The 14,846-nt window shown below is 47.5% G+C and overlaps 1 protein-coding gene across 1 annotated transcript in view; it reads right to left on the reverse strand.

The window, feature by feature from the left end:
• Window positions 1-13,440, reverse strand: part of DPP6 (dipeptidyl peptidase like 6) — a 717,707-nt gene extending 704,267 nt beyond the window's left edge. The window contains exon 1 of the mRNA XM_057731732.1: window positions 13,100-13,440. Coding sequence (XP_057587715.1) covers window positions 13,100-13,333 — 234 coding nt within the window. The 5' untranslated portion in view covers window positions 13,334-13,440. The remainder of the gene's footprint in view (window positions 1-13,099) is intronic.
• Window positions 13,441-14,846: the final 1,406 nt, after the last annotated feature.

The following is a 14,846-nucleotide window of genomic DNA, read 5'->3' on the forward strand; positions in this document are numbered from 1 at the left end:
AGACCGTCACACAACAGCCCAACACCTGCAATAACAATGTTGGGTGGACAGGCGATTGATTGATTCTGTGTGTTGCCGGTGCTTTCATAAAGCTCAGCAAGAACAGGTCATGATGAAATCTTGCAGCATCCGTGAGTTTACTGGAAAACCAGGCTGTCACTTAAGAGCTCAGTAACACCCACACTCCTTTTTTGTGTGAAATTGTACATACAAGTAAAATATTTTAAAAGCGCAATTGCTGGAAGGAAGGTTTCAAGTTCTGGTGGTTCTGTCCCACCCCCTGTGGTTCTGATCAGGAACCCATAACTTGGGGAAGCAGAGTTTGAAAACCACAGCAAATTCGCACTAAAGCCTGGGTCTGGCTTCCGGGAGCCAGTTAAGGGGGACGAGCTCTGGCTGACATGGCACCCAAAGGATGCTCTCCCACCGAGACCCTTGACCTTCCTGGCTGAATCCCATTCACCCCAAGCTCCCCAAACACCGTGTCTGCGGGCTGGGCTGGGCTCTGCTGTCTTCTCTGAGGTTTCCCTCTCTAGACCCCTGCCCACAGGCCCAGTGACCTCATTCCTCCTCCTCGGGCCACCTGTGTGTCCTGGACCACTGGCATCTGACCGTGCTCTGACAGTGACCAGCTGATGTGGTGGGTCTGGCTCATCCCTGGTCCCTGCAATCATACACCTGAGGATCAGAGAGAGAGAGAGGGAGGGTGGTGGATGGAGGGGGTGGGGTGGGGGGATCCCCTGCCTGGGCTGCTCTACGGGTGGGTCTGCAGGGGTCCAGGGCTCCCTGGGTCCTCCAGGTGGGGTGAGTGTGAGGCAGCTTTTCATATGCAGTATACACCCCTCTCTCTCCCTGGACTTGAACCAGGGTGCTGAGCTTTGAAATGGTGTCACATTAACTCACATTCCTATTCTTTACATAATGATGGCAGAAAACATGCTTTTGTAAGTCTTTTGGCCTTAAGTGTTCGGAGGCACTGCTTAAACCCACTGGTCAGAGAGCTGCCCGTCCAGGGCTATGCAGCTCCTTATTATCTGTTGTGTTATCTTTATCTAACTGCCTGCACTTTGGCACCATTTGGCAAATCAGGAGATACACATGCTTATTAGCACGCCTTCAGATGAAGGATGCTGTCCCCTGCAGTCCTGGGATTACCCGTTCAAAGTGCTGCCCGTGACACAGAGCATTTTCCGAAGGAAGGGTCTGCAGTGATCCCTCCAGCATCGCTAAACAGCTCAGCCCACTTGATGTGGGTATAAGAGCCCTCACAACGTATATCTGCATTCCAACCCTGTCTGCCCACAAAAAACAAAACCGCAAATCTTCATGTTTCATAATTTAAGGAGTCCTGAATCAATGTCGTACTGCAGCCTTGAGACAGCCTCTGGAGGGCAGTGTCACCAGGTCAGGTTGTAGCCGGGCAGAGAAAGGTAAGTCAGGCTCAAACCTAAGGATTTCAACCGCCTGTTCCAGCTGCATCCTAAGTGCCGGGTACCTCTGATTGTATTACCATAAAAACGTTCGCTGTAGGTAGCTAAAGTGCCTCCAGCAGTTTCAACTAGATTACAGAATCCAGGAATATTTTTTTTTCTGTCAGAATCTGTGCATTTTGGTCTAGGAACTTTAGTTTTCCTCTAATGATATACAGTTCAAAAACACTCTGATTTGACTTTCTACCTGCCAGATAAAGAGACGATCACCGTATCACGGAAAAAAGAAGCTGTGATCTTTTTCTTCCAAATTGAGAATCAGAGTAATGCAAATTCCTAATCAAAAACAACTTATTGCATTGCTATATTTATAGGAATCTCTTCTCAAAGACTTGCATTTTCCCTAATGGGTCTACGTCCTCTGATAACCACCAAAAAAAGAGAACAAAAGTCAGCAGAAACAGATATGTAGAGAAAACTGAATTCATACTTTTATACTGAATGAAAGATTCTTTAAATTCTACAGTGCTTCACAATTTCCAAAAGTTTCACACATATGATTTCATATAATCCCACAATAACCCCTTTCTAAATCCCCTCCCTCTTTCCTCTCCCCACTGGTAACCACTAGTTTATTCTCTAGACCTGCGAGTCTGCTTTTTTTGGTTTTATTCACTTTTTGTACTTTTGTTGTACTTTTTAGATTCCACATATAAGTAATATCACACACTATTTGTCCCTGTCTGACTTATTTTTAACTTGCACTTATTTTTAAACTCATACAAAATATTACAAATGCAAAATGTTACACTTCTTAAGCAGGTCCTACAAAAGTGAATTCTACTGTTTCCCTAATAATTATTTTGTCTTCTCAACTCAGAATCAAACAATAAATGAAATCCTGAAGAGAGTCCATTTGCAGCCACCTGTAAGCAGCCCCGCAGGAGGTTCAGAGTTCTAATTTCAGAACTCTCTCAATTAAAAAGAAAAAAAACAACTCTGGAGAACTGGGTTAAGGGTACTGTGATTATTCAAATAGAAGTGAGCAGAGGTTATTTTCTGGTAGGAGACCAAGTCTTCACCTGTTCCTGCAACAAAGACTTAGTGAGCACGTTGGCCGAACCAGGCACTGTACCAGGCACGTGGATACATCAGCGAACGAATCAGCCAGAGCTCCTGACATTAAGCAGCTGATATTCTACAGGGGAGGGGAGAGACCAAAATAAAACAGCCACAATAAGAAAATTATATAATACATCAGAAGGTGATAAAGATTATATAATACACCGTAGTAAAAGAAAAGCGAAGCAGAGCAGGGTGATGGGTGAGGGGAACTGCAGCTTTCAACAGGGTGGGCAGTGTGGACCACTGAGAAAGTGATGCTGAAGTGAAGACGTGAAGGGCAGGAATGAAGGATGTTCGGGCAGAGGGAACAGACAACGCAGTGCCTTCCAGTCATGACAGGGGCCTTGGCGTTTACTGAGGGGACTGAGGAGGGCCTGCACGGTTCCCAGCCTGGGAGCAGCAGGGGCAGCTCTGACCCGAGGCAGGGACACCCTGGAGAGCAACTGTCTGTAGTGAGGTCAGAACACAAGGACGTGGACCGGCCATGCGGCAGGACGGCTCAGACGGGGGCAAGAGGAAGCACAGCTTGGATGATGGTGGGAAACTCTTCCTGGGTGTCTGTCAAAGCAGGTAAATGATTCTCAGGTGTCTGCAAGAGGGGGCGGCAGACACCAGGGGCCAGACCTGAGCCCTCAAGTCCTCCCCTGCTTCAGAGACGCTGCAATGAACCCCAGCAGCAGCCAAAGGCTAAAGAACAAGACGGTGCTCGTCCTGTGCTTGTGATGAAAGAAAAGACCCACTGGAGCAGAGGCAGCGGGATTAAAGATCACAGAAGGCAAGAGCAGGAACATCAGGCGTCTGCTCAGGTGCGCTCCGTGTACCTGTGGCAACAAAAGCCTCTGGGTGATAGCATCTCCCCGGAGCTGCAGGACAGCAATGAGGAAGTGTGTCAACGACTGCCTGTCCAGTAAGGCCAGCGTCCGACAAGGAAACCAGACATCCCCGCTCATCACAGTCAGCTCCTGTTTCTATAGAAACAGGGCCCCGTCTTTGATAGCATCCGCCTCTCCCTTTAACAGAAAACCAGTTATTTAGGGGCTGAATTTTCTGTCCATTCAGAGGAACTAAAAATCTGGAAAAAAAGGAAGAGAAACTCATGACACCTTTCTACACACAAAATGCAGGGGAACTGGTCGTGGGCAGGACACAAATTGGGGGAGAAAGAGTATTGTGCATTGTGTTTCTGATGACATTTCCTATTGTGTAGATGAAGACATGTCCTTTTCAATTCTACACTGTAAATATAGGTTCCGTATAAAACGGATTCCAGAATCCACATAAAATGAAAAGCGTGGCATTCACCAAGGACACAGACTCAGGACGTCAAGGCTTCCCCATGTGAACCTCTGATACCCTGCTTTTCTGACTTGAAAGGTCTCCAATCAAAAGCCCAGAAGGTTTGTTTGTAAAGTTGACTCTTAGCAACATCCTGAAGGCTGCACTGTTTGCTGTCATCATTACTATCTAGAAACATATCTGTTCCCTCCTGCTGCCCAGTCCCTCCCTCCCCATCCCCATCCCCACCCCCACCAGGAACGCACACACTGTCCTTCAGGAAATGGGTCCCTTCTCATCCTTTCCCATCACGCAACAAACATGCTCCCCAAAGACAGGAAGTGAGGCAACTAAGACTCGTGCCCCCCAAAATCTGTTGCCCTCCCAGGGGAATTCCCATTTCAGTCTTTTTAAGAACTAAAAAGTTTTAAGTGAGATGCAGGAAGGTAGACGGGAGAACGAAACTCCCCGTAGAAGTTTAGAAAGTGTTAATTCTGCCCAGAGATGATGATGCCATCAAGGTCCAGAAACAACGAACAGCGACTCATCCTCGTGAACAGGTATCCCCTGTGCCCGTCAGCTCAGGCTAGGTGATACTGTCCTAACATAAGCCCAGTGGTTTACAAACCTAAGTCTATATCTTTCCCATTGAACAGCCACTACCAGAAATACTGCTGGTTTCTATGGCAAAAGGAGAGAGCACAGCAATTCATGTGCCAGCTCGTAAAGTGTCCACTTAAGAGAGCTGTCCTCACTTTCAGTCCATTTCACCAGCCAATGTCAACCACATGGCCACACGCAACTCTAAGGGAGAGAGAAGCACAATCCCACAGGTGCCCCGGGACCCATAAGCACGTGCAGAGCACCAGCCGGACCCCCACAGCCGCCCATGTGAACACTCGAGGTCCAGTTTGAAAACTCTGAGCCCAACTTGGCATCCCTGCTGCATCCCTTAGCTTGCCACCCACTGGGGACTCCTACGCATCCCTCCACCTAACCAACCACGTCCTCATGCACGTTTCAGCTGAGCCTCTGTTCCTTCTGAGGGCTCTTCTCACTGGCCGCGCGCTCTGGGGTGGAGCTGGGACAGATGTGTTCACTCTGGACTCAGTGATTCACTTGCAGCACACTTCCCTCAAACCCGGCGTGGGGCACACACATTTACAAACTGGGAAAGATGGAATGAACATGATGGAAGAGACCTAAAAGTTCACCTGGGAAAGTAGCTGGGTGTTCTAGATTGTAGCCAAGTGTTCCAGAAAATGGCACCCATTCCCTCTGTGAATATGCCTGAGACGATGTTGCAAGGTGAGCCGGGAGGAAAGTCTAGCCCTTGAGGCAGCCTGAGGAATAATAAGGTAGAACATGGGACCACATGTCTCCATCGACTTCGGATACCCGAAGGCAGCGGTCTTTCCTCGGAAGCGATGGAGATGCTGAGGAAGGATGCACAGAAGCTACGAGGAGCCCCGAACAAGCAATGCATCTCCAGTGCTTACAGCTGTTCACATGGGGGTCAACTACTTCGTGTGGTTGCAAACACCTCGCAACCCTAAAAGTTTTCACAAACGGATGAGGTAACTTCACCCCTCAGGACTTTTAAAGAGGTTTCTCATTTTTGCTTTTAATTTTTAAATTACTGGATGGTATACTGCATGAAGCATAGGAAGGGTTTGAATACAGTTTAGAAAATGGAATGCTTTGGAGAAAATGATTACGGAGACTGGAAGCCTGAGATTCTCTCTTGCATTCCTCCACCTTTAGTTTCTGCTTTATCATCTCCCTGCTTCCCTTGTACAACTTCTTTTACTCCTAGCTCTTCATTGCTCCCTTATTCCATTCCTGCTCTCCTTCTGGCTGAAGCCACCTTAAAATATATTAGGTGCACAATATATAAAATAGAAGAGATATACACAATCATATAAATATATCACAGATAATATAACAAAGAGCCCACTGCTGTATGAAAGTGGCTGTGTTAATTCCAGTAGTTCTGTCTTTAAAATAAATCTTCCCAAATAGTAAACAACAGGAGATAGAAAGGATTGATTGGTCTTCTCAATTCCAAATTGGGGGAGATGCCAATATCACCTATTCTACTTTTTTTAACAGAAGCATATTAAAATCGACCCCAAATCATCTAAGGTAAAAGCTGAAATCAAATGAAATCTAAACACTAGAGAAAGTTAAAAATGGATTTTTGACAATGGCTGTGATGCCCTGGAAAATCCTTCAGTTCCTTTTGAATTAAAAACTGCATCTCTCTCTCTCCCTCTCTCTCTCTCTCTCTCTCTCTCTCTGTGTGTGGTTTTTTTTTTTTTTTTCTCATTTCCATTGGGCATGGTGCTAGGTTGCTTTTAATGCATGTTGAATGCCTTCAAGCTGTTTATCTACACACCGCAGGGATGAGTGAAAATAAGTTTGTTTGTCTTTTTTAAAGGGAACAACTGTTCCAGGACCTGAGAGCCATTCTATTTGTAGCAACAGGGGTCTCCCTCTTTCCTGCATCCCTATAAGATGCCAATCCCTGCCAGGTGTTCATCTACAGCATCCACCCCCCAGCGCCTGCTGCTGTCAACTGAGATGTTCTCTGTTCTGGGAAGCAAAGTGTTCCCCACCTGGCATTCTACCATCTGGACCTTGTGGGCCTTACTGGCTTCTAGTCTTCCTACAAAATTATCTCTACACGTTCCTCCATCGTGGCACAAAACTGAACATTTCCTGTGCTTCAGGTGGGTATGGATGCTGTTTGGAAACACAGAAAGAAATACATGGAGGAAAAAGTGTAAAACGATTGGGGAAACCCAGTCAGGGCAAAAATCGTATACTACTGTGGCTCAATTGTTTGTTTTTTCCTTTGGCAATTTGCACATCCATTTAGAACCAAAATAATTTAGACTGTTAAATTTCATAATGTTCATACTTTTGAAATTCAGTGATATAATTAAGTTAATTCCTCCACTCAATTACGGTACCACAGAGGATACTGTGAAGAACACAGGAGAGAAGGGAAAGCTGAGTTTCTCTGAGGTCCAGAGAACACAAGTAATTTTCAGAATATTATTCACATAATTACTTATAGTCTTCTCATTTGTAAAATGAGATGTTATCAAATTTTTAAACGTTCTATTTCAGACAATTTCATGATGCCAGATCCTTATGAAGATGAATGTTCTCAAAGTCATTAACCAGAAAGGCTGAATGGTTATTTTTTCCTACATGCACATAAAATCAAACCGATGTGTGTGCTTAACATGGAAGCAAATCATAACATGGCGCATGGGCCCTCCATGCCCTTAACACTAAATTTATTAGGCAGAATTTAATTTTAAAAGGATTGGTGTACATATTGTTTTTATAGGCAGTGCTCTATGAAAGGGATCAATATTGTATACTGCAGAGAAGCGTTCCGTATGTACTTGATAAGTCCATTGTTATCATCAGAGTAATTAAAAGGAACAGGGTTATATACAATCAGCTCGTACATTTTACTCAGCAACCCCTACCAGTTGCCTGCAAAAATTAAACTCATTAATCACTCTGACTCTAAAAGAGAAAAAGCTTGGGGTATGAAATAAAAAGCTCCATTTTACGAAGAAAAAAAATGTCCAAAGCCAACATCTAGAGAAATTCCTATCTACATAGTGATACTAGGATATTAATCTCATGTGGGAAAATGAGTTGATTCCACTGTAAAAAATATAAATTGATATTATGTTATTCCAATACTTCAGACCTCCTTACATCTGCAGGTAACATATACAAGTAAATTACTTAAAAGTGTGGACTGGCAGGAATCAAAAAAAAAAAAGCATGTCATATAAAGTAGGCTACTGTGCCTACTTCAAAATATCTTACTGCTACACAGAACTCAAACCCACTGAGAAGGCAGAATGCTTATTTTTCACAAATTCGGCTTTAAGTAAACACATACTTTTTTGGCGGACTACAGAGCAAAGGCTGGTTAACACATTCAAATTTATTTGCTAAATTCACAGTGGACAATTGACTCACCCAAGTGAAAACAGTTAGGCTTACCCTGAGTAATTTTTCAAACCAACAGATTAGCTTTTTGCTGTGGTCCTCCCTAAGCCAAGGTAACCATTGAGGTGAAATGAGATACACATAGTGGTGCTTTAAAAAAAATACAAGGTGTAGTGCAGAGGCAATGTATTTTTGATGCTATACTTGGCTTCACCCATCAGTCACCCAGCGCTGAATCTTTGTTAATGTCACCATTCTTACTTCCTTGTAACACAACTTCCCAATGATGACTACATGCTCTGCACTGAGACAGTAAGCAAAATTTTGTATAATTTTGTCATAGATACTTTACCAAAACATTCACAGAGGACCTGTGTTAGATAGTAAACCCTTCTCATGTGTTTAACACTGTTCTGAAGTGCAGAAAACAAACTTTTTGGGAGGACAACTGTTGTATCCAGCAGGGCACTATGATAGAAAGTTATAGGGCATTAAACCCATAAGAATACCTCAAAGCTTAGCTAGTGAAATACTTAATGTTACAAGAAAGAAATGAAGATATTGGGAAAATGTAACTATACACGCTTACGTATATTGCATGCCATGCTCGGGGGTGGAAGAAATGGCAGTACTAGAGGTAGAAATGAGATTAGGCAGAAAGCTATTTAGAATAAGGAGATGATGTAAAGAGAGGGGAATGATATATTCCATGTGGATATCTTGTCAACACCACAGAAATGGTCTAGTGCCCAGCTGCTTGACATGTGGAACAAAAGCTGGGAAGAGAGATCAAGGTGGCGATTGACAATGTCCTTCCAACTCTACAATTCTCCAATTCTGTACAATAGAAAAAGCAGACAATCTTCACAAGAAATGCTAGGAGATGTATACCAGAGGAATAAAGCTACTTTAGCCATCTTCTAATACAGAAGCTGCAAAATATACTCAGCTCCCATTATCTTCATTCTAATTTATCCAACATCTAATTTATCTTAAGAAGAAAGCAGGGAAGGGAAAGAATAATGGAGACCAAAACTTTGCAGTGTAGGTTCTCCCAATCTCCTACATGAAGGGGAGGAGGAAAAAATTATTTACCAAGGAACTCAAAGACCAAGGTCAGAGAGAGACAGGACATGAATTCACGTGGCATCATGAAAGACATAAGATGCAAAAGTTTGAAGTGGGGGGTGGTGGTCATTGGGAGCAAAAGCTGTAACAGCAAAGACTAAAGAGGAGTCAGGCCATTATACCAAATAGTTACGAACACACTGATGGCACTTCAGTGAAGACAGTAAGCACGTGAGTCTGCCACCAAGCTGAGTAAGGAAAAGAGGATCCTGGTAACAAGTTAGCAGAGTTGGTTTTACACCACTTGATTGAGAAGTCGAAAGCTGCCAACAACCCTGTGACATCCCATAGCTATTCTGTGGATGAGCTACACGAAGCATTGCCAAATAAGTCATAGAAACAATGAGATCAAGCAGATGGTTGAAAGTTTTAGCCTTTTTCTCAAAATATTAGGAAGATAATGTGAAATCAAATATTATTTAAAAGCATTTAACGTGGGAGCGGAGGAAAGTAATAGGGTACATAAACATTTTTATGGAGCCAAGCTGTTTAAAAAAATCAAAGTTGATAAACTCCAAGGAGAAATGAACAGGATATTGACATCATACCAGTGAAAAATCAAGGTGGAGAGGAAGAAGAAGGGCTGGCTGTTGCAGACACACTGGAAGCTGGAATACATCATAATGAATAATGACATCATAAGCAGTGGTTTGTGCTCAATCGCTGTTTTGGCCAAACTGCTGTTTTAGAATCCTGTTGTCATCACATTTGTATTGTTAGGAAATCATGTGTCGCCAAAAATGAAGAATACAGGAACATGCTGATGTGGCCCTAACAAGACTTCCCTGACAGTTATTGACGACCTTCAAAGTCCTTTAAGAAATCAAAAGAAAATGCTCAAGCAGGGGCATGATGAAGTTCAATATTTTAAAATTAACTGAAGTTAATTCCTATCAGATGTTACTAAATTCCATTAAAACTCACTTCCAGCAACATTCTCTTTAAGAGTCGGCTTATTTTTAAACCTACAAAATGAATTTCAAAAAAAAAAAATTGCTCTTGATTCTTCAGAGGGGTTTCCCAAGTCATTGATTTTATATTTAAATAAATCTAAGATTGGTAGGAAACTTTGATAGAAAAAGTGCTCTGGCTTTCCTTCTTTTTCGAAGTTAAACTTCACATCTTAAAACTGACCCACCCCCAACAGGCTTTTATGTAGTGCTACACAGCAGAAAGGTCCCTACACGTGTAGTTGGTGCAGATAAGTACTGCATTCCAGTTACTGGCCATGCAACTTTGGCTTTTCACTTATCTCTTCTAGACCTGGTAACTACCTTCAATTTAATTTTGTGAAGAACTGCCCATTCTCAGTCATATTCAGGCACGTGTGTGTACGCACATACAGAGGTCAAGAACCACATTTTATTTCCCCGTTTCTGGATGGAAGGATGAGACACAAATTTCACTGGATTTTAAAGGTGCGGTGTTTACCACCATCTCAGTGACCAAGGTGGGAAACCTGTTTCTGTTCCATGGAAGAGACAAGCCACAGAAGAGCAATGACACACCAGCCTTAGTGCTGGGACTCCAGACAGAATTGCTGAAGATTTCCTGCGCGCTAATGCAGAGGGCGCTTCAGAACCTCGGACAGCTCCCGCCTGCGCCCCGCAGACGCCCAAACTGCTTAGGTAAATGTTGCCATGGTCGCACCGAGAGCCACAGAATAATACGCAATGTGTCCCTAACCAGTGGTATATCTTCACGTTTAAATTTGGGAAGCAGGATGATTTACCCAAGATCCTTTAATCCTGACAAGGGTTGGTATCAGAAAAGCGGTTTTTATTATCTACTTTCTTTAGCTAGTACTCTTATCTTAAGCAAACGGCAGCCATTGCACCTGGAGGAAAAGTAATCTGTTTACTGTGTACATCTATCGTTTAGTAAACTTTTAGACATAATTTTTCCAATGCTGAATATTTTTCCTGAGAAAAGCATGTAAAAGTTTTCAAGAAATGGATGCTACATTTAGCCATTTGTCATTGTTTAATCATACATTTTAAACATGATATATATATATATATATATACACATTTCATAAGGGTACTACGTACACATACACTATATTTATACCTACACCTACACACACACCCACACACACCCTTTTTTTATGTATTTTCCAGGAAAAAAAATTGATGTCAGGAGTTAATGAATTGAAATTAGGTATACTGTTCAGAGCCATTTCAGCAGAAATCATTTGCAAATGTTAAGTTCATAATCTGCTCCTCAGTTCAACCCTTGTGCTAATCTGAGAAACAGTTCTAGACATACTTCAAACTGAAAAGGAGGAATACATGCTCAAAGCTAAGATGAGAGGAAAAAAAAAAGATGGGTGGAGATCATCTAAGACAAAATTCAGAACTCCCCTTTCCTTTCCCCTAGCGACACCTAGCGCCTGTTAGGAAGAAGTTGTTGATGGTTCTCACGTCAAGCATAACACAATCCAACAGTTTTAAGTCAGATTTGAGGCCAAAAGTGCATCATTTCTGTCTGCATTGCAGCTCAGCAGTCTTCCCCAAGATTCTCAGGAGTTTAATCCTCCAGAATTTTTCAACTGCCCCAGTGAAAATCTCCTCAAAGATTGAGATTGTCATATGTACATTACTAATAAGAAAAAAAATCAAATTGTACATTTTAAATATATGCAGTTTATTGTATGTCTATTGTATCCCGATGAAAGTTCTTAAAGACAAAAAAAGAAAGGAAACCTCCTCAAAGATTCTGGCTCTTGAACCTGAGAATTCATGCCCTTCCTTAGGACCTGACCCACTGGAGTGAGGGGCATCTCTCGGACGGCTCTCTGTGTGACCAGGGGAGTCTGGAAATAATCCAAAATAAGAATCTCATGGAAGAGCTGATACAGGGTGTGTGTGTGTGCTCGCAAACCACATCTCCCACAAACTTTTGTCACTCTCCACATCCGCCATTCACAAAACAAAACAAAAACAACCAGTGATCCAAGGCAGGACATGTTGAAAGACCACAGCCTCCTGCTGAGGGCAGCGACACGAACTGCCCTGGGTGTGTCAGGGTAGGCCATCTGAGAGGCTCGTGTGAGGACCTGTGCCCAGGTGCCTCCAGGTGGGAAACTCTCAAAGCTACACACAGTGAGCTCCAGGACCCAACACACCCAACCAGGGGCTGTACCAGCCAAGCCAGCCCTGCCTGCCTGTCTGAAAGCCTGTCTGGAATTTTTCTTTTTTTCTGGGAAAAGAAGGTCTCAGAAACATCACTTTCCTCTCTCCGAGGCCCTCCCCGGCCCTCTGAAGAGCTGGAAGGGATCAATAGAGGTGGCTGAGCTCATCCACCTCTGAGGCCGGCTGGTGTCCTGCCCGAGTCATCGGTTACTAAGGTGATATGCAAATCCAACCTCAAACCCAGGCTGCCAGCCCCGAGAAGAGCAGAAAACGTGCTCCCGGAGAAGTTTTCAGCCAACACAGTCTAAGCTTGTTGCTAGTCCAAGGCTAGGTGTGGGGACAGGCAGGGCCTGCCTCCCACCAGCAAAAGCTGCTGGGCCCTGGGACAGGGGGCTGGGCCTCGGATGCTAGTGCTTTTATTTTATTTTTCTGAAAAGAAAACCACCACCAGCAGCAGCAGCACTATTAGCACTGTGTCTGTGCGTTGCGGGAGTGGGGGGGGGGGGTTGTTGTGTCGGAGAAGTGAGTGAAGGGACAGTGCGGGGAGGTGAGGATTTCAGGGACAGATGGGGGGGGGGGAGGGAAGAGCCTGGGACAGTCTCTTCCTCGAGTCTGAAACCAGACAAAAGAAAGAAAGAAAAAGAAAAGAGAAACCAACTCGGAAGCACAGACAGATGGAATTCTCGCCTTAAATCCACAGCACCACTTGGTGAACAACAGGCATCCCCACATCCACGAACCCCCAGCCAATTCCACACCCAGCAGCGCGGCTCCACCAACGCTGCCCTCTGAGCGCCACCTACTCCCGGCCGCCGCCGCTGCAGACAGGCAGCCGCTCCAGGACGGCGGTGACCGAGATCCGCGCAAGGAGTGTATTTGCGGGCGCTCCCGGGAGGGGTGGGGGAGGGGACGGAGGAGGGCGCCCCAAGACCATCGCAGACGCGGCGCGGGCGCGTCTCCCCCGGGCTCGGCCGGTGCCCCGCGCCCCCCCACCCCCCACACCTCCCATCAAGATGCTCTTACATCCTCGTCGTCACAGTCGCTCCGCGCCTGGTACTGGAACCGGGGCCGACCACCCGCGCCGCCGCCGCCGCGCTCCCGGGGCGCCGCCGCGGGCGCCGGGGCTCCGAGGGGCTTGGGCCCCGCGCCGTCCTCCTCCGACCCCTGGCCGCCCAGGAGGCGGCTCGCCTCCGGGGGCGCCGGGAAGGACCGCGAGGTGTTGATCTTGCCGGTGAACCTCTGGTAGAGCGAAGCCATCGGTCTCCGCGCGCTCTCGCCGGCTGTCTTTGGGGCGTTTGGATGTTGGCTTTCCCCCTTTCGGGCTCCCGCTCCCCACCCCCTCCGGGGGGAAAGGGGAAGAAGAAGAGGAGGAGGAAGAAAGGACGGCGGCAGCGCGGCCGCTCCTCCCGCGCGCCACTCTCAAGTCGCCGCCGGGCGACTGCCTGGCTCAGCCTCCTCCGCCCCCTCCCCCGGCGGCTCGGCGAAGCCGGGGTCTGGGGGTGTGTTCCCTTTCTCTTTTCTTTTCTGTTTTCAACTCCTCGCCACGGCCACGTACGGCCTACTCAAAGCCACTGAAGGAAAGGAAAAAACAACAAAAAACCATAAAGGGAGGGAAAATGCCTAGGCCCCGGAATTTGGCACCACCTAGAGACCGGCGAGCATCCAGAGCGCATCTCCGCGCTCCCCCGCCCCGGCCCCCTGCGCGGCTCCTCCTCCCCTCCGCTCCCCGCGCGGCCCCTTCACCCCCCTCCTCCGGGAACGGCGCCCGGGTGGCCGGCGGGGCTGGCAGCGAGGACGCGGCGGGGCCACGCAGGTCGTGGGTGCGGGCTGGGTGCGGGGGCGCGCGGGGGGCTCTGGGGCCCCAGGAGCGCGCACCCCGCGATACGCCGGGAGAGAGTGCGTGAGAAGAGGCCCGCGATGGGGCGGGGGCGTCGGGGGCACTGAGGGCGGGGGCGGCACCCGAGACGCCGGTGCTGGGCTCCGCGCGGGGCTGCGCTCCGCGTCCACGCGCTCGCACCGCTCGCAGCTGCAGCCCGGGCGCCCTGCGAGGCGCTGCGCCCTCGCGTTTCCTTCCCGGCTTCTCCTGCCTACCGTGAAACCGCAGCAGCCGAGACCCTGCGGGGGGGGGGGGGTGTGGGGGTGTCTGGGGTGCTGGAGAGCAAACTGCGGCGCTGCAAGGGAGGGCGCTCAGGGGTCGCTGTCTCCGACCAGCCCCCTTCCTCCCCACATCAAGCTCTCCCCCAGAAACAGATTCCTTTTCCCTGTCCCGGTCTCAAAAAGAAGGGAAGGCAAAGGTCACGGAGGGCCGGCCTGGCGGGTGCCTTCGGAGCGACCCCGTTGCACGCTCCTCCCCGCACACCCCGCTTATTTGTGTACATCGCGAGCTCCATTTTCATTTTCAGTACACGGCGTGCACGCAAGCGGAGGCCGCAGCGTTTGTGATGCCGGCAACTTTTCCGAAGCTTGCTGCGCGCCCGCCCCCAACCCCGGCACCGGGAGGAGGGGGAGGCCAGGAGGCACAGCCGCTGGGGCGCGCGGGTCAGGGTGCGCACCCGCTCCTCGTGCTGCATTGAAACGTGCTCCAGCGCCGCTGTGTGGAAAGACGCCCGCTGTGCCTCGGCGGCGCGGGGCGCCGACTCCAGACCGCAGGCTGGCTGGCTGGCTGCTTTCTCCTCTCCCTCTCCCGGGGTGGATCCCTCCCTCCTGGCCTCCCGGATTCTCGGTCCTGCCGGAACCCGCGCCTCCGTCTTTCTCGGGGATCTGGGCGCTC

Source organism: Hippopotamus amphibius, chromosome 4 (genome assembly GCF_030028045.1).
Source record: "Hippopotamus amphibius kiboko isolate mHipAmp2 chromosome 4, mHipAmp2.hap2, whole genome shotgun sequence".
NCBI lineage: Eukaryota > Metazoa > Chordata > Mammalia > Artiodactyla > Hippopotamidae > Hippopotamus > Hippopotamus amphibius.